The sequence below is a fragment of the Equus przewalskii genome, chromosome 6 (genome assembly GCF_037783145.1).
Source record: "Equus przewalskii isolate Varuska chromosome 6, EquPr2, whole genome shotgun sequence".
Taxonomy (NCBI): domain Eukaryota; kingdom Metazoa; phylum Chordata; class Mammalia; order Perissodactyla; family Equidae; genus Equus; species Equus przewalskii.
The window spans coordinates 61,006,231-61,031,641 of record NC_091836.1 but is presented as its reverse complement, the minus strand read 5'-3'; the positions used below and the strand labels follow the sequence as shown (position 1 = coordinate 61,031,641).

The following is a 25,411-nucleotide window of genomic DNA, read 5'->3' as shown; positions in this document are numbered from 1 at the left end:
ACATGATCTAAATAATAACAAGGTATCATGCTGTTCGAGTAGGGGCTCCCTTTTCTAATTCACATAAATATGTTGAATGGATAGTGGCAGCTCCACTTTAATTGTACATAATAGAGAAATAAGCCTATTTTTAGAAATGCCATAAGTTTTATATTGCTTGTTTCTAATTAAAAGCTGGTAATATGAATGTCTTATTGTTCTCTGAGAAAATAAACCACCAACAAAACAATTTATTAAATTCCTTCACATATAATATGAGGAGATAAAACCAGAAAATCTCTAGAGTTCCAGTTCTGAAGTTCAATTACTATCATTTCAAGCTAATTTTTACAAGCGACCCATGACTCTATTTGTGCCCTGTGGCTTCATGGCCCTTAAGGTGGTGGCAGGGAGGTGATTCTCCACTAGTGTGATGTATAAAGGGACTTCAGTAAGAGCCTCTTGAAGACATTTTAAATGAATTTACCTGTGACCCAAAATTGGCCGCAAGCTCTAACACACTCAATGTTCTGCCAATAAAAAAGGAACAAATCATGTGCCTTCCCAGTGATGCTGGTGAGTCAGCTGGCCTGGGGAAATACCTCTTGGGAGCGTCGCATTGGGGTTAAATCCACCTGCTTGACACTGGCAATTCCTCTGTGAGCCGGGGAAAATCAACTCAGCTTTCTCTACCATATTTTCTCATAAAATATTTTCATTTTCTTTTAAATAAGCATTATGGGGTATCCTTTGTATGTGCCTATAGAGGAATTCAAAAATTGCCTCCTGGAATACCGTTTGTGCTTAGCACTCAGTTACACATTTCTGTTCACTAAATGATTCATGCTCATCCTGATTTCCCTAACAGAATTTAAGTTCCTCATAGAGGCTGTATCTCTCACTTCCTTTATTGTCTCTCATGGTGTTTAGAAGAGCTCTTGTAACACACATGCAATCATTCAGTCAATGCTATGGCATCATGCAGTTCAAGACAGCAGTTCTCCAAAGTTCAGGTGTAACAAGGTCACCTGGAGGGCTAATAAAAATATAGATCCCCAGGCTTAGCAAAGTAGGATGGGGCTGGGCCTCTGTGTGATTCTGATACTTTGAGAAACACTCAAGTTTGAGAACCACTGGCTTAAGTAACTTAATTGGAGTAATGGCAGGCACAACAGATGCTGGACAGAGAAAACAGCAGTAGTTAATAATAGAAACTGTTCAAGTTGAGGCTCTGCCATTTCTGACCAACGTATTTTTAAGGAATTGTTTAACTTCTCTGGGCCGAAAGTTTTCTTCCTCACCACCCCTCCTTTTGTAATATGGGAAAGTTGGACAGGATCAGTGGCTTCTTGACTTTCCTGATCTTGATCACAATAGGAAATATATTTTACAGCATGAGTCAGTATACACCCAAACACACCCACACTAAACTGAAAAAAAGATTTCTACTTGTGATGTACTCTTATATTTTCTACTCTATTCTAAAATCACCAAGTAAATTGATTTCACTTCTACTAATGGGTCAGTTGCAGTTTGAAATTGGATTCAAACTGGATTCGATGATTTCTACTGTTCCCTTCAGTTTTCAAACTGTATAATTGCATTTACTGATGAATAAAATAGGGCTGTGGCTAAGAGAGAGGGGTCTGATGTCAGTCTAGCTGGTTTTATATCCCAGTTCTATCAGGACTAACTGTGTGAACTTAGAAAAGTTTTTTCTAACTTCTTTGTGCCCATTTTCCTTGTCCATAAAGTGGGGAAAATAAGAAAACTTATCTTATGGTGTGGTTGAATGGAATAACTCAATACCTGTAAAGCATTTAGAATACTGCCAGCATGTATTAAGAATTCAATAAATACTACACTTTATTATTGTTATTATTTCTCCTAAAACAGTCTCTAGACGGAAAGCTTGCTGAGTGGATACAAATATAAAAAAGAAGAATTCACAAAATTGAATTTTAGACCTTAGCAACTGCATCATACCCTCTCTCCTGACAAGGAACCTAGTTGTTTTGTTAAACAAACATAAATGAAGAAATAAAGACTATTGCTACAACTAAAATCTCCTTGTTGAAGAGAACCCCAGGTTAAAGTGCACTTGATTTCAACAACAACAAAATTACACCATAGGAAATGGTGCTAGAGTGATCCTTTAGAGTTCCAAGAAGTAGGATTTGATCTATATTTAGACTTAGAGGGGTATGATTATAAATACATTGCTAGACATAGAGCAAAACTGCTTCTATTTTCATAGATTAATAATAATATTCTCTAGATGTTTAACGTGGTTAATGTATGATATCAGTAAGTTTGTTAAATAGCTCTATTTCATTACTCAAAGCTTACTAGATATCAGCTTGTTACCATGAAATAACGCTTTTTAATTTTTTAAGTAATAATTTTTAAATAAACACACCAGGAATTGTATAATTAAATCAATGCTTCCCTCCCAGTAACTACCTTGAAAGATTATACACATGTTCTAACATCTTCCATAACTATCCACTAAGGAAAGTATATTTCTTTATGCTTCAGTATAGTCTTGTTTGGACTACTCAAAACCTGGTCATGACCCAAACTTATTTGCTACACTTTGTTTGAACTAGCCAAAGTGACACTCACTTTCGTATGAAAGATAACCATTTTGGATAATGTACCCTTGCTTAGCTGAGGTGGAGATATTCTGTAATGTAAAGCCATTATCTCAATAACAGCAAGTATGGAGATATGATAATAAGAGCATATCTTTATTGAGAGCTCAAAGAGTTGATTGCTCTTAAATTCAGATTTGTTCTTGCATACACCTACATTTCCTACTTTTTAAATATAAAATAATTACCATTTATTGAGTACCTCCTAGGTGCTATTCTGAAGACTTTGCATGTATTATCTCAAATAATCCCTACAGCAATGCCGTGAGTTCCATATCATTATTTACAATAGGAGAGGTGTCGATAGATTTGCTAAAGGACACAGCTAGACAGCAAAGGAGCCAGAATTTGAACATAAGTAGGTCTGATTCTAAAGTCCATCAGCTTTCCACTGTATGCTGTTACTCTTATGGATTAGCTAGGAAAGAGTTAAAAATCCTACAGCCCAATCAATGTCAACACGTATTTATGAATGTATGTGTGAGATTTGGAATCATTTCTATGTGTCTTTGCTAAAAGAAGGAATTGAAAACATGCTCACAAAAGGGTTGCAACTCCAAGTTTTTTAATGGGGGAGGGGTATAAGAGTTATGTATCATTTTAGAGCATCAGTAACAACAGCATCATTAATAACAGTATTAATTACTATCCTTTACTGATAGGCAGCATCTCCGAGCTTTAGGGACATTATTTCTAATTCTTACAGAAAGCCTTGGCAGTAGTAAAATCTTAGTCTTAAGAAGAACTTCTGTGTGTTAACTGAGCTAACTCTTTAGGAATATCTGCAGCTACAAATAATCACTAATGACACTTACTTAGGATTATTATAAACACTCCTCGTTTTTAAAAAACCAGTTATGCCTTTTATACATAACCTAATATTTCTTAGAGAAAATTCATTACTATTGTTGCTATAATTATTATATAGATGAGAGAAATAGGACATTTGGATGTCATTCTGTTGATTTATCTTTCCAAAGCAATGGTGGGAACTCATTAACCCGTAGTGGGCTAGTTCTAAAGAGCATTCTTGAATTATGAGATGCTGTGGTAGGTCCTATGACTATTATTTTCTTCTTCCCTTTTTCCAACTCCTGGCTTAAATATCCAGTATTATATGAGGTATGTTATTGGTACCCTTTCCAATTAATAATAATTGAAGCAAAAAATGTTTGATTTGCATAGAATTTCAACCAGGAGCTTTTGTGCTTGGATTCAGTATATGTCTGTCAAGGCCATGTTTCACTCAACCATTTCCTCTTACCAAGGTCTTGGCCTGGAACAAAATGCATTATTCACAAGTATGTAAATCTCTGCCAAACCTGTCTTATGTTTTTATTAACTAAGAGCTTCTCAATTTAGCCTCACAAATCTCAGCTACTTCCCCAAGACCAGATGCTTCCTGAACCATCAGCTCAGCTACTTCTGCCATCTAGTGGCAAGAAACAGAAATGAAAGGATTTTACATTTTGGAAAATTACTAATTTTTAAAAAATAGTAACATCAGCTTAATTTTCTAATTAGTAATATTACTAAAAAACACGATTGCTAGAAATTAAAAAAATACATTGTTTTTTCAGTTGATGATGAGGACCCCAAGACTATTATAGTCAATTATATCTCTTAAGATATTTTCTTTCTTTCTTTTTTTTAAATTATTGATCAAGTAACAAGTATTTAAAAGGCATTCGGTGTTTGGCCAACATGATCCTAGGCACTATAGAGGAGTGCATATTTTTGTATGTATAAAATATGATCCTCTTGGGGGCCAGCCCCGTAGCCAAGGGGTTGGGTTCACGCACTCTGCTTTGGAGGCCCAGGGTTTCACCGGTTCCAATCCTGGGTGCAGACTTGGCGCCGATCATCAAGCCATGCTGAGGCAGCATCCCACATGCCACAGCTAGAAGAACCCACAACTAAAAATACACAACTTTGCACCAGGGGGCTTTGGGAGAAAAAGGAAAAATAAAATCTTAAAGGAAATATATATATATGATCTTTTACTAGAAACTCATAACTCAGTTAAAAAAATAGAAATATCAATCCACTAAGGGCTAAACATTGTGGTGAATTACTCACTGCTTCCTGGTCTCCTCAGTAGGGCCCTCTCTCCGTAAAACCACAACATGGTGGGCTTGTTTCCTGTTTCAGTCCTCAGCGTTCTCTTCCCTCTGTCCTGAGCGATCCCATTTATACTGCTTCAACAACACTGAAGACTCCCAAGTTTCCATTTCTACATCAGAGCTCTCTGAATTCCCAGATCTTTATTTCAAAATCCTTCTACCTGGGTGCAACATAAATATCTTGAACTCAATTATTCAAATCTAAACTCAGGATCTTTTCTTCCCACCCTAAAATCTGCTCTTCATCTGGCGTTCTTGATTTCATTTCATGATACCTCTTCTATGCAATTGGTCAAATAAAAAATTTGTGAATTAACCTCTATTTCTTTTTCTCCTCTACTTTCTATACTTAATAGGTGTCAGAGTCCTGATGATATGTCTTCCTAAATAAGCTTTCTAATTGTGGGGGACTGGAATTGGCCACCCCGAGATATGTCTCTTTGGCACGAGGATTATTTGGGGTTGGTTATTTTTAAAAACTGCAGACATGAGAGAAACTCTGAAAAGCAGAAGTTACCCTTTGTAGGAGACATTTACCTTTGTAAAGGGAATCTCCATCTGTATCAGGAAGAAGGGGGAATAACCTCATCTCTAGAAACTCTTACCAATGCAGAAGGCAAGGACTTAAATCTGCATAATGACCTTACTCTTCTTTACTGTGCTTTTCTGGTAATCTCCCATAACTGACTCCCCCCACCCCCAACATCCTCCTTTGTCTTTAGCTGAGAGTGGTATTTAAGGTGACAGCTTCTGCCATTTTGGTGAGTTACTCAATTTTTCTGGGTCTCTCCCATGTACACATATTATAAAGCTTTGTTTAATTTTCTCCTATTATTCTGTCTCACATGAATTTAATTCGTTGTCTGGCCAGAAACACCCAGAGTGGGTCTTCCTCCCCTACATAATCAACCCCTCCCAATGCCTCTGCTTTATCTTAGAGCTTGTCCACCTGTCACATTTTACCTGATGTCCTTGATTGTGATATCACCCTTTTCTTGTTTTTCTTCCACTCTGCTACATGACATGAGTAATGATCTAATTTGCAAATCTGACCAGGTCTCTCTCCTTTTTTAATTGTGTAGTCACTCCTCATTACCTATAAGGTGAAGTCCAATCTCCACATAAAGCTCTTCATTTTCTGTTCCCACCCACCTCCCTTGCTTTATGGGCTTTGGGCCCAGTCCTGTACCCCTTTTTAATCCTTACACCGCTTCCCTCTGCCTTACTCAACTATCTGTAATTTCCAGAATTCTTCTGTAGTGCTACACAATTACTAGTGTCTAGGACAGCCTTGACCTTTCTCCCTTATCTCCTACTTCCTTCAAGTCAAAAATGACCCCCTCTATAATGCTTTCTCTGACCACACTCCTCCCTAGCTCTCCAATCTCAGAGAAAATTAAACAATTTTGCTAGGTCTTGGGAGAATTTACCTCTTCTTTGCTGCTTTCTTTATTGCACATAACATGACAGATGTATGTATACATCTCTAAACTTGTGAATCTAACTATAGCGTGTAAGTTCCTCTTCGTATCCTCAGGGAATAACATAGAACCCAGCATTCAGTAGGAGGTCAAAGAGACTTTACTGTACAAATGAATGAATGAATGAATCAATCAATCAATCCATACACATAAAAGATTCTGTTCATATTAAAATTAATTGCATCTCAGAAATCCTAGATGATTTTCCCAATGTTACCCAGCCACAAAGTGCAGAGTCAGGATTCAAATATATATTTTTTGGCTCCAAACCCCATGATGTTTTATAATAATCACAATACTTTCTGCTTGGAGGTAATGAAAACCTGGACTGGGATGGTAGCTGTGGATAGAAAGAGGAAGGTGAGAACAGCAAGACATTTGAAAACAAAGAAAGAAATTAAAGTGAAAAAAATTTCAAAAATAACCCCAAAGTTTCTAGTTTAGAATATTGAAATAACACTAATTCATACAACTCCTAATAACAAAACATCAATAGCAGTAAGGATAGCTAACATTTTTGTGTATTTCTTATGTTTTAAGCTCTGTGCTAAGATTTTGTATAGATTTTCCTCACAAACTTCACAAAAGCATATGAGTTGATGCCACTATTTTGCAAATAAAAAACTCAAGGCTTAAGGAATTTAAATAACTTGAGGAAGCTCACACAGCTAGTAAGTAGAGGACTGGGTATTTGTATCTGGTTGAGTCTAATTCCAGGGTCAGAATAAATTTTTATGCTATTATTTTCTATTGGTTGTATTAGCCATAGTCTATGTGTCTGTTGTAGTATTTCCAAAAGTGTATGTATCCAACCAAAAAATAATTTTATTTGGCACAAAGCGTTCCATGACCAAACATGTTTGGGACATACTGTGTACTAACCATGTCCCAATCTTAGAGGTTTATGTGCATATTATCATATTAAAGATTCTTAGAAATACTTCAATAAGTTATTAGATTTAACTTCTCAAATGTTTTCAGCATTCACCCCCTTATTTTCCTTATAAAGCTGACCAATTGCACCAAACACGCTTTGAGAAATCCTGGTCTAGTTTCATTGTAGATGCCAACAAGAGAGAAAAAAGAAAAGCAAAATAAAAATAAGATGTGGTCCAGCTCATAGAAGCTTACACATTTATTAAGAGCAAGGATAATGGCATATCCAGAGGAAAGGACAATACGTAGTTCAACAAAAATTATTTAGAACAATAGAATGAGGTATATATAAAAATGCTAACTATGCAGGACACACTAACTTCATGTGTTATAGGATATTATGACCAGCTGGAGTCAGGCAAGAGTTAATAGGAAAAGCTTCATGGAGGGAGAGGATTTATTGCACTATTGGTTAAATTGTACTTTCCTATAAGCAGGCTCTGGCAACTCTGGTAAGAAAATAGTCAGTGGAACAAAGTAAACTTTGTTATTTTTCTTGTCTGCAGTTCTGTATATCAGCTTCCCCATGCCTGAGCAATCCCCCCTATAATGTCTCCAAACTTGTACAACCTATGTATTCTCCATATATGTTTTCCCATATATATTCAACAAATGCCCAATTGTCAAAGTGTATGTAAGTCTATCTCAACCTCTCATACTCTCACTTTCCAGTAAAGCTTCCCAGAACTGTTTACTCCAATTTCAAAGAGAATTAGAGGACAGAAAATTATATTTATCTGATTAAAGCAATTCACACCAATCTATGAAAGATAGCTTCAATCTTCCTTGTAAATAGTCATTGAATCTAAGACAGCTTTGACTGTAAGACACACCATTTTTTATGTAACCTAGAAGGTGCTGCCAATTTTAATTGCAAGATGCCATTGCTTTTAGGACACATCCAGATTTCAGATATGAGGAACTATGAGGTTTAAAATTGATTAAATTCTGTATCAGTGATGATCTAATAAGGGAGAAGAGGACAACAGAAAGGGAAAAACAAGAAGTCTGAGCCTTGATTTCCTGTTCATTTTAATGTCAATATCACCAACCTTCCAGAAGGCAATTATTCATAACAGTGCCCATATTGCCACTTACAAATAATTAGTATTTGTTGAAAGACTGAGGATATAATAATGAATAAAGTGACATAGACCCTGACCTTGAGGATGTGGGGGACTGGCATTGGCCAACCCAAGATATGTCTCTTTGGCATGAAGATTATTTGGGGCTGGTTACTTTTTATAAACTGCAGACGGGAAGGAGGCTCTGAGAAGTGGAACTTGCTTGCCCTTTGTTAGGAGACATTTACATTGTAAAGGAAATCTCCATCTGTAAAGGTGTTTCCCTCTCTGTACCAATATGAAGGGGGGGATGACCTTATCTCTAGAAACTCTTAATCGGTGTCAAAGGCAAGGACTTAAATCTGCATTTGTTTACTGTACTTGTGTGGTAATCTCCCATGATCGACTCCACCTCCACCCCCAACATCCTCCTTTGTCACTAGCTGAAGATGATATTTAAGGTGGGGGCTTCAGCCATTTTGGAGAGTTGCTCACCTTGCCTGAACCTCTCTCATGTATACATGTTATAAAGCTTTGTTTAATTTTCTCCTGCTATTCTGTCTCATGTGAATTTAATTCATTCTCCGGCCAGATGAACCCAGAGAGTGTAGAGGAAACGTCGTCCTCCCCTACAAGGGCATCAGTATAATGATGGCAATACTGATAGTAACTTTATAAAAATAAAACTAATGGTTATGAAGTAAAAGTAGAATTTAAACAACCACTTGGTTTTCTGGTCTAACAAATGTCATCTTAACATGAAACAGAACATAAAGAGTAGCTTTATTCATTTATTGATTGATAGTTGAATGTATAACTTCTACGTTGCTTATCTCTGAAAATGATGATAGTTTATAAAATTAAGCATATATAGGATACAAGTTAAAAAAGTGAATAACCAAATAAAAATTACAGAAATAGATCTTGCCAGGTCCTGAGAAGGAGAAATGTGAGCACTGTGGTAGGCTGGATTTACCTGGGTTCTAACCAATGACACACGTACCTAGTGTGCAGAGTATATCTCAATGTGAAAAATTCTGCAAATGCTCAAAACAAAGTGTGTCTCTTTTGCTCAGAAAAAATTGCTATAATCTTCAAAAATTTTGCAAAAGGAAACTAGGCCCAAATACAACTTTTTGTCATGGGAGCAGAATTTAGTCCCTTGGGAGTTTACTAGTAGGTGGATTAAAATGTTTTAAAGACAGAACATATTTTCCTTCTGTTGCCTCATAATGTTCTCCTCTCTCACTACTCTTCATGATTTTCATTTAGAAAATCAAATTTTGTACACATTCTCTTATATTTTATGGCTATTTTATTTTTAGGAATAAGGCTATATGAAAAAAGAACCTTCGATTTTTATATACATGAAGTCAATAAACGAAAATTTGAATCTAAGACCTCTTTAAAAATAGCAGAACAGTTTAGAGGAAGATGACATAGCAGAAGTGATAAACAATACAGTCTTTGGATCCAGAGAGACCTGAGTTAAGAATACTAGCTTTTCTATTTACTAGTTCTTTGGTTGAAGGTAACTATTTAATTTTTAAATCGGGTATCATACCTCACAGAGATAAAATGAGATAAATGAAATAAGTGATTTTAAGGTATTTGTCATGGCAGCTGGCTGATGATAATAACAAGATCAAAAACAACCTTTGGTGAGTGCTTACTATGTGACAGGCACTTTCTAAGCAGTTTACATGTATTATTTCATTTAATTAGTACAAAAATCTTATTAGGTAAATATTATTATTACCTTTGTTTTACAGATGAGGAACCTGAGATAGAGAGGTTAATTAACTTGATCAAGTTCACACAGCTACTAAATGAAAGGACCAGGATTTAAATCCAGGCATTCTTATGTCCAGGTTCTTAAAAATAAGCCCGCCCACCCTCCCTCCCCCGCTTTTCCTCTTCCTTTCTCCCTTTCTCTGTCTCCATCTCTCTCTCTTTAACAAATACTCTGTAAAGGGTACTCTGCTAGGTGTCTGGAGTCTCAGATTATACAAGCTTTAGGAATTTGAATTTCTGTTGCAGAGAAAGAATAAATAACAAATAATTAGAAGTCAGGTCCCCTAGAAGAGTAATATGGATATTGAAAATCATGTTTTACTGCTCTGTGTTTCCCCATCACCTATGATGGTGCACATAGTAAACACTCAATTAATATTTACTGAATTGACCTAAACTGAAAAGAAAATTCTCATGCTTTATTATAAGCCACTTTCTTCTGCAAAAGATTCTAGGTAGCATCTGAAGAGAAAGCATCCTCATCTTGAGGCACAGAAAACAAATTCCCTTGAGTTCACCGCTAAATTGCATTTGTCCTTCCAACCCCATACTTCACACTGGCCAAGGCATAATGAAAACAGGCTAAGCAAGCCCATCCATCAGCCAGGCAGCGTGTGTGCACCAGAGGCAGATGAATCTCAGAACCGAGGCTTTGAGTGATCCGTGTGATGGAAGAAACAATTGCCAGACCTGAAACTGAGATTACTCAGCTAATGATTCAGAGCCTGCTCGACGCCACATTTAAACTGTTGTCCAGCAATCTCATTCTGTTTAGGCGGCCATAGGTAAATTTCCTAATTAATATTAGAGAGCCACATTGCCTCTGAAGCAGGATTCAGGGGGCATTATCTGATTATATTTTTTGCCTCCTCACTCTTCTCCCTTCCAGTGCTTGACCTGAGAGTACCAGACAGATCAAAGAAGGCAAAGAGGTTGAAAATATGGCAGGTCTGATTGAGAATTTGTAACTTCTTCGCATATCTCTAGGCCCAATAGCTTCCTTTATGAGAAAATAAGACAGATTTTAATCACGGCAGGTTTTCCAAATACTTGAACTGTGATAATATCATAACCCCTTAACAACTTGACTGGGAAACGTGCCCTGGTGCTATAAAAATACATGTGCTTCAGCCTCATAGTGCAGCCCTGTGCTGGAGAGCGAGCCTCGTGCTCATCTTTTCAAATACATTCAGTAGCTTCAGGTTGGCAGCCTGAAATCAACCACGGTGGGAGTATCTACACTATGAAATTGGCAAACTCTACCCATCAGGTTGTTTTATTTTTCTAGAATAATCGTGCACATTTATCCCTATCACTATTGCTGATTGAAGAAAGGTCCACAGTCTCTTCATTAAGACAATCTAAAAGTACATCTTGTTCAGCATAAACAACACCTCTAGAGAGGTCACAAGGGAAAAGTCCTGGCTCCAAAATAGCTACCTCACAGCCTGGGTGCAGAAGTCCTGGGGGAACTCACCTTCCCATTCTCTTCACAACACCTTGGGGATCACACCACTGAGCTGGTGGTTCCAGAGTGGAGAAAAATCTATTCTAAACTTGATGCTTCATATCAGAAGTTTATTATTTATAGGTGGCTACTTTTTTTTTTTTTGGAGGACAATTAGCCCTGAGCTAACATCTGCTGTCAATCCTCCTCTTTTTGCTGAGGAAGACTGGGCCTGAGCTAACATCTGTGCCCATCTTCCTCTACTTTACATGTGGGGCGCCTACCACAGCATGGTGTGCCAAGCAATGCCATGTCTGCACCCGGGATCCAAACCAGTGAACCCTGGGCTGCCAAAGCAGAACGTGCGAACTTAACTGCTGCGCCACTGGGCCGGCCCCGCATAGGTGGCTATTTTTAAAATTGACATGAGATGCCTAGAGTAAAAGATATCACTACAGTAAAACTATAAAAACCAATATTTTTTTTAAAAAAGAACAGAATAAGAAATAAGATAGAAGAGAGAAACAGAAACAGAAAACCCAAGCTAAGGAAAACCACCAAAGTTGATACTTAATTCTGAGATTCATGGAAAACAAAGAATAAAGGGGAACTAGGAAAATTCCTTTATATCTGAGATCAGATCTTCAGAAAAGCAAACTTTCTCTTAACTCTAATAGATATTGTCCAAATGAGGCATTAAGGAGCATAACACATGGTGTAATCACCCAAACTGTAGATGTTCAGATAGTTACATTACAATGTATATGCTGATAACTTAATAATATACAAAATGAAGGTCCTATCATGCTTTTTTATTTTGTTCATATTTTTTACTGTGACCAGGCTAGCTTTAGACTAGCCTCAATTATCCTACTCAGCTTGCAGCCTTTGGGAGCTGCACTGTAGAGTTGACTAAAAAGGAAGCGCTAGGAAGAGGAGAAAGACAAGTTGGGAGGGAAAAGAAGGAAGGGAGGCTCCACAGAAGTTCTTACAGGGGTTCTTCCAACCAGTTAGAAAGAAAAAACTGAAATTGCAATACTCTCCATGCAATCCAGTCTCCCAGCTCTGTCCCTTCTCGGTGCATTCTGGTCAGCACACAGAGTAAGAATGAGCATTTCTTTGCAAAGATGAAACTGTCCTTAAACAAAGAAGGTATTCATCTGACCACAGAATAGAATCATCGATTCCTAGAGTTAGACTGGACCTTAGAGACAATTCTGTGTACCCTCCCGCTGAAGGAGTCCTTTCTCCAATACTACTACCAGGTTGTCATCCAGGCCTGGGAGATGTCTGGGGACAGGGAACTCCTGCTTCACACAGTACTCTACATCTTTTTGGGGGTAGCTCTTACTGCCAGGAGTCATGGTCTTATAATGATCCTAAATATACATTCCTGTTTGTTATGCCCGGTGGTCGTGCTTCTGCCCTCTGGGTAACACCAATATCATGTTTTCCACATGATAGCCCTTAAAGTGTAAGAAGGTAAATCCTCTATCCTCCAACAATAATCTTTTCTTCTCCAGGTTAAACACACCCATTCCATCAGTCATTCAATGATTTCCAAAGACACTCTGGGAAGAGTTGAACAATGAATTCCAGAGGCATAATATTTACATATTTTTTACATATTACAAAATGTTTACTCGAATTTGACAATTAGCATAATATTTTAATTAATTGGTGGTAACTAGAGCTAATTTATTTGACAATATATTTTTAGGATGCTAGAGTATTTAAAATGTATCAAAGTTTGGAACTATAATAAACATAATTTAGCCTTTCTTTGATGTTTTGGAAGGTATAATAAGATCCCAGAAAGCATCAGGGTCACCTGTATGGCTGTATTTTTTTACTGTGACACAGCTACATGGAAGTGCTGGTAAAGTGAATGTTCTGGCTAACAAAACTAAAGAAAATTTTCTTTAGCAATAGCCAAGGAGTTATTTGGTAGTTTCTTGGTTTTGTTTGGTTTTTCATTTCAGTTCTCTTGTATTACATCTTTGACTCCGGTTCCATTTTTCTTTTTTAACTTTAATCAACATTTATAAGCTTTTATCCAAAGTGCAAAGTCCCACAGCATCAGCAAAGAAAAAAGAGTAATTTGCAGTCAAGGAGCACAGAAAATCTTGATTCTCATTTAATTGTCCCTTGTCAAAATACTGTTTATCAAGAAATTATTTAAAATTAAAGAGAAAAGGTAGAAAGTGTTAGAAAACTTTGACACCAAATAGAAGGAAATACAGTGTAAAACAGAGGTGTCGATGAGCTAACTCACACATATTCCTTTTTAGTCTAGATGGTAGGGCAATTACGAGGTGTTACTGCATTATATTTATTTCCTTTGTTTTCTCTGGGACCGGGAATAGAGATGGAGAGAAAGCATTTGAACGAAACCTTGATACACACCTGGGCTTTTTAAATATGCGGTCAGTTTATTTTCCTTTTGAGATTTTCACCCTTGGCTCTTTCCTTAGCCCATTCTCAGCAACTAAAAGGATTTTCCCGACATTCAAACAACTGTGAGAACAACTGCCCTGGGTCAAGAATTCCAGGTAATCCTCCAAACCACAGAAAGACCTTTGGCAACCATAGGCCACTGGAATGTTTTAAAGAACCGCATTTAATTGGGCCCGCAAACATTGCCCTGAACAGTGCCGACCAACCGCTGCCACCGGCTCTAAAGCAATCTAACTGACCTTCAGAGGAGAGATGTGAGACTGCAAGACGTATCCGTGGACATTTTCTATTTGAGACAGGTTCTTTTCCGATACATGCACGAGTTCAGGGCCTCTCACTTCATGGGTTAGTCGAGGTAAGGAATGATCGTGTGGAGCATCCTCATCTTGGTATCGATACTTCTAGGAGAAAAGACAAGAAAGGAAAAAAAGCATTAGTGTTTGCAAAGGTTCTGAACTTCATATTCTAACTCCATTTACGGGATACAGTAAGTACCTAGTGTCGACGTCACCAAACAGGCTTTGCTGCAGGCTCTTTTTGATGGTCACCACAAACCAGCTCAAACGCAAGCAAAACCGAACCAACCATCAATATCGACCAATGCTACTGACTTGTTTTTGCCTGATAACGTACTATCTCTGTTTATAAGCTACAGAAGTGCAACAAGTGTAACTGAGACAATCTACCCAAGTAGGTGAGGAGGTAACCCTCTAAATGACTGGAGTAGCTAAGTATGTGCTCAAATTTCTAAGTCAAGGATGGAGAATAAAAAGTACTGAGCAAGAAAACAGAATTCTGATACAACCCTTTCAGGAAACTTAATTTTGCTTCAGAATATGTGAAAGGTTTAAGTTCCCACGGAAATGAAGAAAAATTTTTTTACCCACATTATTTGTATTGGACTCAAAAGGAAGACATTTTTCTCTTCCTTTCATACCCAAAGAGGAAAAGCATTGATTTGGGTTAGTCAGATTTGGGGACAAAAAAAAAAAAATCACAATTTCCAGGTATGGAGGTTTTTTTTTAAAAGAACTTCAAAAATCAGGGCAAAGGGTCAGACTACATTCAGATAATTTCCTGAGGGGAAAGAGGTCATAGTTCCCTTTCTCAGAATCCTTTTTCCTCTTTTCTTTACCACCTTTCTTCTACATGCCTGTAACAGTCAGAGCATCCTCAGACAAAGGCCATCCTTTGAGTCTTCCAAGTAGACCTAAGGAAGCTGGCAGAGAGGGAAAAAAGTCAGGACAAGGAATGGTCTGAGGGAATGTAGCCATGACCATGGGGTCAGTCTCCATCTTCAGCCTTGGCCTAGGTCTCTGTCCTATATTTCTATGTCTCTTTGTTTCTCTCCCCTTTTCCTCCGGAGCTGCACCACTAGAGTCCACTGTTTCAAGGCAGTTGGGCTACCTGGGAAAGAAAAAAGAAAACATTCTACATCCCACCTCCAACCCAGCTAATAAAATGCTAGTTTGTCTTACTTTGTCTTTTTTCCCTGTGCATGGACCAGGGGTATTAGGGACAGGGGTCCAAACATCATCGTAACACTGTGTCAAGCTTTACTGTGATGTCTTACCTCTTCCCAGTGTGCCATTACTGTTATCATCAACAGTTATTTTTATCATGTCAGATTACTAACAGTATGTCTTCCTACAAATCATGCCTACAGTTTTTTCATTTTTAAGGTAAAAAATATGATTTCTTGGACATCAGTTCTCAGTTTGACTCATAATCTGACATTAACAAGAACTACCCAGGGTTGGTAATTCAATATGTTGTCCATTCTTACTCAGAAGTTGATTATCAGTACTTGTATTTTCCAGGGAGGCTTTCTGCAATGTTCCAAGCTTAATATTTGTTTCAAAAGAAAAACTACAGCTAACAGTTATCTTTATTGCAGTTTGAAAGGACTCTCATCTCTTTCTTCCATTGAAATCCTTCTTACCTATGATGCTCCATTTCACTTATGAGAAAACTAACACTCAGAGAAGTTAAGGGACTTGTCTAGGGTCACCTAACCAGTGGGCATCAGAGTTGGGGCCCTGTCCACATAATTTGAATCTGATTCCTTCCTCTTCTATCATCAGCCTCTCCTCCACTCCCATAAGGAGATGAAGCCCAAGTCTGATAACTGAATTAGCAGCTTGGTAGAAGACACATCATTGAGAACACACAACAAAATGAGGTTGGAGCATTTCTGTGAATTGCAAAGTACCATACTTCTGTTTTCCCAAACCTATGAATAATTTGGGAAGTTAATCTGCCTCAGAAACATGGGTTCAATTTAACATTTATTCTTGATCAGTTATGTGTTCATTGGGAGTGGAATAATGTCATACATACGCCAATTTTAGTGTCTCTGGCTTTCAGCCCATCTGCCCTCCACATCTCCTTTCCCTCTTCAGTTCTCTCTCAGGGATGTACTACCATCTATCCAGTCACCTGAGCCAGAAAAGTGGGAGTCAGTCAGTCTCCATCTTCTCTTTCACAGTCCACCATCTGCCAATTTAATAAATCACTGAGTCTGTGTAGTTTATATCTTAAGTAATTCTTGAGTCTACTCCATCTTCCTTCCCCACCACCAACCACTGCCCACATTTAGGTTCTCATCAGCTCTCGGCTAGGCCACTGCAACAGCCTCTGGACTGGCTAGACTGCTGCTGAGATTGGCCCCTTCCTCTCCATTCTCTACAGTGCACCAGGGGGCTTTGTGCATCACAAACTGACAAAGTCCTTCTGTTTAAAATGCTCCCATGGCTCCCACTGCCCACAGGAAGAGCTCAAGATTCCTTACCCTGCCATGAGCTACCACCCAACACCGCTAGATAAGCTGAGCCCCCATTACTTCTGAACTCTTTTATCTCACCACTCCCACCTCTGGGTGGAATAAATAGATACAAACAAATCATTACTTCTAGTTATTTGAGCTTTTTAACAAATTGTGATAAAGTGTACACAACATAACATTTACCATCCTAGCCATTTTTAAGTGTACAGTTCAGCAGTATTAAGTATATTCACAATGATGTATAACCAATCCCCAGAACATTTTCATCTTCAAAACTGAAACTCTATACCCATTAAAAAATGGCTCCTCATTTTCCCTTTCCCAGCCACTGGCACTACCATTTTACTTTCTATTTTTATGAATTTGACTACTCTAGATACTTAAAATCATACAGTAATTGTCTTTTTATGACTGGCTTGTTTCACTTAGCATAAAGTCCTCAAGGTGCATCCATGTTGTAGTATGTGTCAGAATTTTCTTACTTTTTAAGGTTAAATAATATCCCATTGTACATATATACTACATTTGGTTATCCATTCATCTGTCAATGGAAATTTTGATTGTGTCTACCTTTTTGATATTGCGAATAATGCTGCTATGAACATGGGTATACAAATATCACTTCAGAAGCCTGCTTTCAGTTCTTTTGGATATATACCCAGAAGTGGAATTGCTGGATCATATGGTAATTCCATTTTTAGTTTTTTGAAGAATTTTTTAAGCTTAAAATTTAACATATGTGAAGCCATATTCACATCGTTCACGACAGTCAGGAAATGCTTGTGTTCTGAAACATAAAGATGTAAGGGCACTAAAAGTAAAATTTTTCAAAGTTAAAATGATTACTGTGGTTCCTCAAGGATTCCTACAGTAGGATTCAATCAGTTCAGAGAAATATTTCATTCAGAAAAATATACATCCCACTGAATTGTTTGGATAAATAATTATCAGGATACAAATGATACACTTAGTTGAACTTATGTGGTGTTGCAAAGAACTTAAATTGATTATTCCCATAAATTTAAGACCCATTTTAAAAACCAAGAAGGCGTTAAATCAGATGTTAAAGCCAATCTTGGTGCTCAATTAAAATTTTATTAGTAAAAATTATTCATTTTAATATTCATTGATCTTTTAGGCCTCAAATTTGACATTCTCTTTCCTGGGAAGGTTTCACAAACTGCAAGTTTGAGATTTTATGGGTGTTCCCATAGCTCCCTATACTCCCCCAATCAGAAACTCTATCATGCTCTCTGCTTGTGACTTTATTTTGTTAGTTTTTACATTTAACTATAAGATTGCCTGAGGACTGGGACCATTTAGATCCTGTTCATCCTCATATCTCCAGTCCTTAGTCCAGCAACTGGCACATACGTTCCATAAGTATTTGTTGAATAAATTTATGAATGACAATTGAACAAATGGATAAAATGGGTATCAGTCGTTTAAACTACAAAGTTATTTTAGCTGCTGGATGCAACCTCTTTCATTGTAAAAGATTATGAACTCAGGTTCAAGCAAAAAAGACAACTGCATCATTTGCTTGACACAATCTTAAAGGATATCAGATTCTTAAGTATTATATACGCTCTCCTCATCGTGCCTTTCTGTAGTAATATATATGAAGAATATAAACTGAATAAGAACAAGTTTTTAACCTTGAGAAGACTATACATTATTGAGTTATACATATGTGCAGCCCAGTCATGATACAGAGTGATAACCACTCTAAGTATAAACTGACTTCTGTGAGAGCAGAAATGGGTCATCAACAATTCTGTCTGAGGGTTCCCAGTTTGAAATAGGATCTAGAATGATGATGGAAAGAGGTAAGAGGTATTCTAAGCAAAGGCAATAACACCTGCAGAGAGGATAAAGGATAGGAGGGGATGATGTTTTGAGGGAACAGTGAGATCTTAAAGTAGATTGTAGCAGATGCTATTTTACCCCCACCCAAATCCATGGCAATCTCTTATACATTCAAGGCCCATGTCTGCAAACTTCTCAGGAAGATTGTCCTTGGGTAATTTTCACTCAGATGTATCTGGGAGTTATACTGGAACCCCCAACTCCCACACCTCAAAGTGAAACAAACTCAGTGGTTCAAATTACACTCCAAAGCACCTGATGAGATCAATTTGAAGCTAGACTACATCTGGGCTTACATTCTTGCAGAACTTCTTAGTGCTTCCCTTACTCCCTTAAGAGTTTCTCTTGGGAACTACCTCCCATAAATCATTCGCACACTAATCCCCATTTTAGGTCTGCTTCTGGTGAACCTGATGAAAGATTTGGATGGAGCCTGGGATGTGAGGTGGAGTGTGGCAGGAGACAAGGCTGAAAGACAGATTGCTATTTATTGTGGAACCATCAATAAATAAAAGGGAACCATCAGAGGGAACCATCCAAGAGACCTTGGACCTTACAATACTCTTCCTGGTGCCAGGCAAATATTCCTCTCTTCTTTTTCTTCCAGTTTTCTGCAGGAGATGACTAAGCAAGAGATAACAAGAAGTGGTGAGAAGTACCAAATTTAACTCAAATACAAGCTTCCAAAGGAATCACTCTGATATGTCAGAGTGGAATCTCTCTGCTTGGATTCAACTTTGGCTGGACAAAAATGATTTTTTGATTTGTAATACTAAGATTAATATTAATGTTAACACTAATGTTAATATTAACAGAAATACTAATCCTAACACTAATGCCAATACTAAAACCAATAATAATAGTAGTTACAGTTAATGTGCCAGGAACTGTGCTAAATGCTTTATACACATCATCACATCTGAGAGATAGGTATTATTTTTCTCTTTATCTGAGACTTGGATAGTTAAGAATTTTTCCAAGATTACAAATCTGGTGAATGGCAAGCTAGGATTCAGACATGTTAGTCTGACCCTAGAGCTAGAATACTTAAATATTCTTCTAAACTGGTTAGGTCTCAAAGATCTCAAGAGGCCAACTTTATCTTCAGGAAATATAACTCATAGGAAATCTTCAAGAGTCATCTAACAAGGGAGATTAAACAACTTCACAGAGGTCACACCCTGATTTAAGAATCAGCTCTAATATTCTGGGTAATTCTGAGCCATCTTTCATTCTAGGTCTCATCAATTAGGTATCGATGCCATTCTGTGCACCTTTGAGGGTTTCCATATTGGTTGTAAAAGAAGGGCTGTTTGAAGAAGGCCTCTGTTTGAAAATCTGTGCCTTCCTCTTTTCCTCTACTCAGTTTTGTCCATTGGAGGGGACTCTGGAGCAAAAGAAACTTTTGTAAACAGATTATATTTTCTCTCCTAGCTCTTATGGGAGTGAGGTAGAAGATGTGCTCAAGACAGGGAAGACTGATGTACTATTCATGTCCCCCTTCTTAGTTCATTTTGTCCCTGGCTTCTGGAAACCTATCCCCTTCCTCCTTCTGAAGCTTAGCTCCCCACTCCTGGACTTCTTCATCAGGCAAACTTTTCCAGGTTCTTGATAATTATATTGTGTCACCTCTTCTTGGAAGCATTCTCTGAGTGCTAAGCTTGAAAGAATGTCCTTCCTTTATGCTCACATAGTGGTCTGCACAGATCTGTGTCACTGAGTAGCAACTTTATACTTCAATGGCCTGTCCATATGACCGTCTCTCCTACTAGCGCACAAGTACCTCCAGAGCGGAGATGGCCTTATATTTATCTCTGAATCTCCAGTGCCCCACTGATGGCTGACATACAGTAAGGGACCAATAAATGTGACTTTAACCAAACTAAACTTAAATAATCTGAGCAATAATATGATATAGCTGATCAAAAAGCTGAACCTCCCAGCTGAACCTGCATGCTATCATACTCACACTCCTTTTCTACCACAGGGCCCCCCATACGGATGGACAAAGGCAAAGATGTCTGACCAGTTTCTGCTCACTACATTCTGCTGATGTCTGTGTGAGTCACAACCATCCTGAGTTATCCAGAATTCAAACACAGGAGCCTACATGCATCTGACTCATCACCAAACGTTCTGTGGCATAGTTGGGAAGATGGCGCTACACTGGCAGAGTGTATGATAATTGAGGGATAAGTCACAAATCATTCAAGGCCTCATAAATAAAAATCTGGGTCTATCTCTGTTTCTGCATAAAAAGTGCTCTGCTTCCCCCTTGCAGCAGGAGTTGGCACTGTTCTGATGAGAGAGCGAGAGATAGAGAGAGAGAGAGAAATGAATCAAACTCAGGGAGAGCAAGAACATGTTTGTGTGCTCTTGAAGGTAAATAATATTAGAATATATAACAGTTAGTGAACACTATCCATGAACACCTTTTTAAGAATGTTATAGAAAGTATCCCATTTAAGACTTATAGTAATGTTACGAAGCAGGTACAAAAGTAAGGAATGATTACAGTTTCTTATCCAAAGCCTAACATTTAGGAAATGCTCAAAACCTGTTAGTTCCACTGCTTCTGTTAAGTATACTGACAACATTCTCGGTGTCAAGTCTTTTTTTTTTCTTTTTTTTTTTTTTTTTAAGATTTTATTTTGTCCTTTTTCTCCCCAAAGCCCCCCGGTACATAGTTGTGTATTCTTCGTTGTGGGTTCCTCTAGTTGTGGCATGTGGGACGCTGCCTCAGCGTGGTCTGACGAGCAGTGCCATGTCCGCACCCAGGATTCGAACCGACGAAACACTGGGCCGCCTGCAGCGGAGCGCGGGAACTTAACCACTCGGCCACGGGGCCAGCCCCTCTCGGTGTCAAGTCTTAACCTCCTCTCTAACATCTAAGTTCATTGAGGGCAGGAACCCTGCCATCTATCTTTGTCTCCTGCAGAGTGATCAGGCCAGAACACCAGCCACACAGTGTGTGTCCAACAGACCTGGTTGACCGAATGGTGCGGCTGGAAGGAAGCCTCTTAGTTTTAAAAATGTGCTTTGGCAGAAAAGAAGCACACATTTTAGGAGAAGCATGAAGTCAGTAAGAACATTAAATAAATAACAGACTGGCAAAGAGAGTGATGATTCCTAAGAAAGAAGTGAATGCAGCTCAGAAAGAAGGGAAAGCCAAAAGAATGACGAAAACAGTCTCAAAAAATGAATTGCACGGAAATGAAGGATTTTTACTTCCTCTCGAGACTGTGTAAGTTTTACTTCCACAATTGGCTATTCTTATCCAGGCCCTGACAGCTACTATCTTATTTTGAGGAAAATATTTTGTTAAAATACTTGAATATTTCCTTTTAGAAATTTTAGTTACTAGAGGTTTGTACAGTATGTAGCCCACCGACTCTCTTTCCCAGCTCTTCCTTTTTCCTTGATGTCTGATCCTGTCTGTGACCTCTGACCCATCCCCATTTCCATGCCTAGAGTCCATCCTCTCTCCAACTTACTGCCTCCCTCTCTGGAGGGAAAACACGGGTAAAAGAAGGAAGAGAGAGAGGATCAAAGATACTCATTTCTTTGATTTCAAATAAATTCTCTGAATGACATTTGGCTGGAGCAGGGTTCTCTTTCCCCTCTCCGTCCTTTAAGGCCACCCTCCCAATCCACTCTTCCAGAATAGTTGCATATGTGTTGCAAATCTTGGGGAGAGCGGTGTAGATAGGAGCAAAACGGGAGGAGAAAGGACAAGACAGACCATATTAACTGTCACCTTTACTTCCTCAAGGAGACCTCCTGGCTTCCCAGATTAGGGGGATCTCCTCCCCTTCACATCACTCCCTGCCTCACAGGATTTCAGGGTACTCTGTACTTATTTTTCATAAACTCATCACATTTTAATTTTACATTTGTTTCTGTAATTATTTGCTTAGCGTTTGTCTCCCCTCATTGGACTGAAACCTCCATGGGGTTGGCACCTGGCCCGCTTGGTTCACTGCTGACCTCTAGTGCCTGCCACACAGTAGGCTCTCAATCAATGTCCATTGAATAAATAAGTCATCTGTAGCCAAATCTCTTCAAAATCCATTACTCAAAGAGGTCATAGAAATGGGTTGAAGCTCACTGATCGTTGGTCGCACACAGATCATCCCCAAGCGAAGTTATCCTTAAAAAAAATGACTCACAATCAGCAATACAGCCGGCCCAAAGGACACTTGAAAGGGGAATTTTTTGAGAATTGGAGCAGAATGTAAGCAACAGGGCTGATGTGAGAAGTAAAAAGCTCTCCCAGGTGCTCCATTTGAGTTTTTTCAAACAAAACTCACAAACGAAAGGAAATACTTTCCTGCTTTTCACGCAAAGAACAGGACAAGCCAGGATGTTAATTAAATTACAAATCAGCTGTCTGCTTGCAGCTGACAGAGCTTTGTGTGCTTCCAAGCAACGTCAGATATTTTAAACCCTCTGTAATTACCTACAATGGAGGAGCTGCCAAGAAGGATGCTTTCATGAATATTTAATGGATCTTAAGATCCCTTTTAAAGAACTGATGATTTAAATAATCATAAGGTAACTTAACTCTAGCTCAGTACTGCCCTCCATCTGTTAACTGAAGATGCTGGAAATGTAACTTCGTAGGAAATGCAAGCTTTCTCTCTTAAAACTCTGGGTTAGGCTCAAAATCTAGGGGAGGCCAGGCTCACCCAGGAGAGGTAATTGTATGATTAGACAGCCTTTAAGCTCTCTGAAAGCTTAAGAATGGGACCATAGACATAAGATCTGGGAAAATAGTGGGTGTGGAATTGTAAAATGAATCTGCATAAGATGCCACACATTCAGTTGCTATTTACAATTTACAATGCACTTTCAGAAACATTGTCTCAAGTAATTCTCTCAAGAATTAGAAAAAGAAAGGTATTGTCACTCTGATTTCCAAATGAGAAAGCAGAGGATTAGAAAGTCTCAAAGTGTTAAACAAATGGCAAAGCTGGTTTTCAAACCAACATAGCCAGCTGACTCCTCCAAGAGGCATCCCAATATAGTAGAATGTGCATGAATTCTGGCATTAGAAAGATAGGTTCAAATTGCTTATGCTACTTGCTAGCTGGGAGATATTTGTTAAGTTGCTCGTTATCTCTGAGCTTCCGTTGACTGAAGCTATAAACTGGGAGTCACAGGAACTACCTCATACAAATCCAGGCAGTGAATGCGACACTGTATTCCTGGCACAAAGAGCTGTTTGACCAAAGTTCTGGAACTTTCTAATCCTTTGCACTTTGTAGGTCTGTCATCAAAAAAAGTGGTTCCAGAAAGTGAACTCTTCAGACTGTGAATGTTGTCAGCAGGCAGAATGGAAACAAATGTGAATGGTCATTTGTAGGCTCTAAATATGTCTGTTTTCTTTCCCCTCCTTAGGCCGTCATAGTCGAGTAACTTTCTAAAACCTCAGTTGTAGAGTAGGGGCTAAGAGTGCAGGTTCTGAAGAGACTGCCTGGATCAATTCCCAGTTCCATCATGTGCTACATGATCTTGGGCAACTTATCAACCTCTGTGAGACTTGATATTCTCATCTGTAAAATGGGACTAATACTCACTTCACAGAATTTTGGAGAAGGCCAGGTGAGATAATGCATGGAAGGCACTTAGCAGAATGTCTAGGACCTAGTAAGCAGTCACTTAATATCAGCTATGATTATTTTATTGTAACATTAGATTTTTTTTACTTGATTATAAAAGACTTTGGAAATCTAAAAATAACTAACTGAAGGAAAAAAGTAGCCTTTTTCTTTTTGTTCTCAATTTCTTCAAAGGATTATAATCATACCTTCCCCACTACTGTACAACACATATCCCTGTGTTCCAATCTCGCAGCTCTCCTGATCCCACAAAGCACTCTTCAGCCTGCCTTTATGCCATCATCAATGCTTGAAAAGTTTCCAGGCTCTCTCAAACTATGTCTTCTCAACTCGGCCTGATATGACCATTCCAGCTTCTGCTACTCCTCTTGTCTCCCAATTTTGTCACTCAACAAGAATTGACTTCCATAAATAAGTCATGGGACGTAATGTACAGCATGGTGAGTATAGTTAATAATACTGTTTAAAACAAACAAACAAACAACAACCACAACAAAAAAAAAAACCCCAAGAATTTATTGAGCACCTACTATGTGCCAGACATTTTAGGTGCTAGAGATACAACAGTGGACAAGAAAGATTCATCTCCTCCCTACCCTTTGTTCTTGATGTCTTCTCTACCTCCGATAACCTCCCAATTGTCTTTCACCTGGCTGTTGCTCAACTGTATAACTTAACGCGTATATGATTTCTTCCCAGATGCTTTTCCTAGACACTCAGGTTTTGCTAAGGATCTTTTTTCTGTGCTCTCATGACTGACATCCTGAGAATCCCTCCTTTTTAAAGCACGTATGTATCTGCTTTTCTCCCTGGAACATGAAGACTTCTAGATTCATTATTGCACCACCGGCAGCAGACATTCTGCCTGGGACCACGTAGGGGCTCAATAAATGTTTCTGACCTGAACTACACCCGGTAGAGATGTAAGTTCCTTTAACTTCTGTGTACCCCACCACACCTAGCACATCCTGGAAGTAACATGTACTTAAGAACCCTGTCTGGATTCTACAGGAGACCTGGTTGTTGAGCAGAACCCTGTAAGATTTTCAGTAATAAAATGAAGAACTTATTCATTGTGTGGTACAAGTAATGAAGTGGGGTTATTTGGGGGGGAGAATCATTCAAGTTTTTGGTGTGAGGCACCTGGAAAGGAGTATTGGCTGGTGGTTTTCTGGAGCAAGGAGTTGAGAGGAGGAAAAAT

General features: G+C 38.4%; 1 protein-coding gene across 29 annotated transcripts in view; it reads right to left on the bottom strand.

The window, feature by feature from the left end:
• DLG2 (discs large MAGUK scaffold protein 2) overlaps positions 1-25,411 on the bottom strand; it is a 1,822,408-nt gene that overhangs the window by 915,105 nt on the left and 881,892 nt on the right. For 18 of the 29 annotated variants that reach the window (XM_070625668.1, XM_070625702.1, XM_070625662.1 and 15 more), the window contains one exon: positions 14,175-14,336. In XM_070625668.1, coding sequence (XP_070481769.1) covers positions 14,175-14,336 — 162 coding nt within the window. The remainder of the gene's footprint in view (positions 1-14,174; positions 14,337-25,411) is intronic. The other 11 variants (XM_070625660.1, XM_070625663.1, XM_070625669.1 and 8 more) reach the window with 1 other exon arrangement.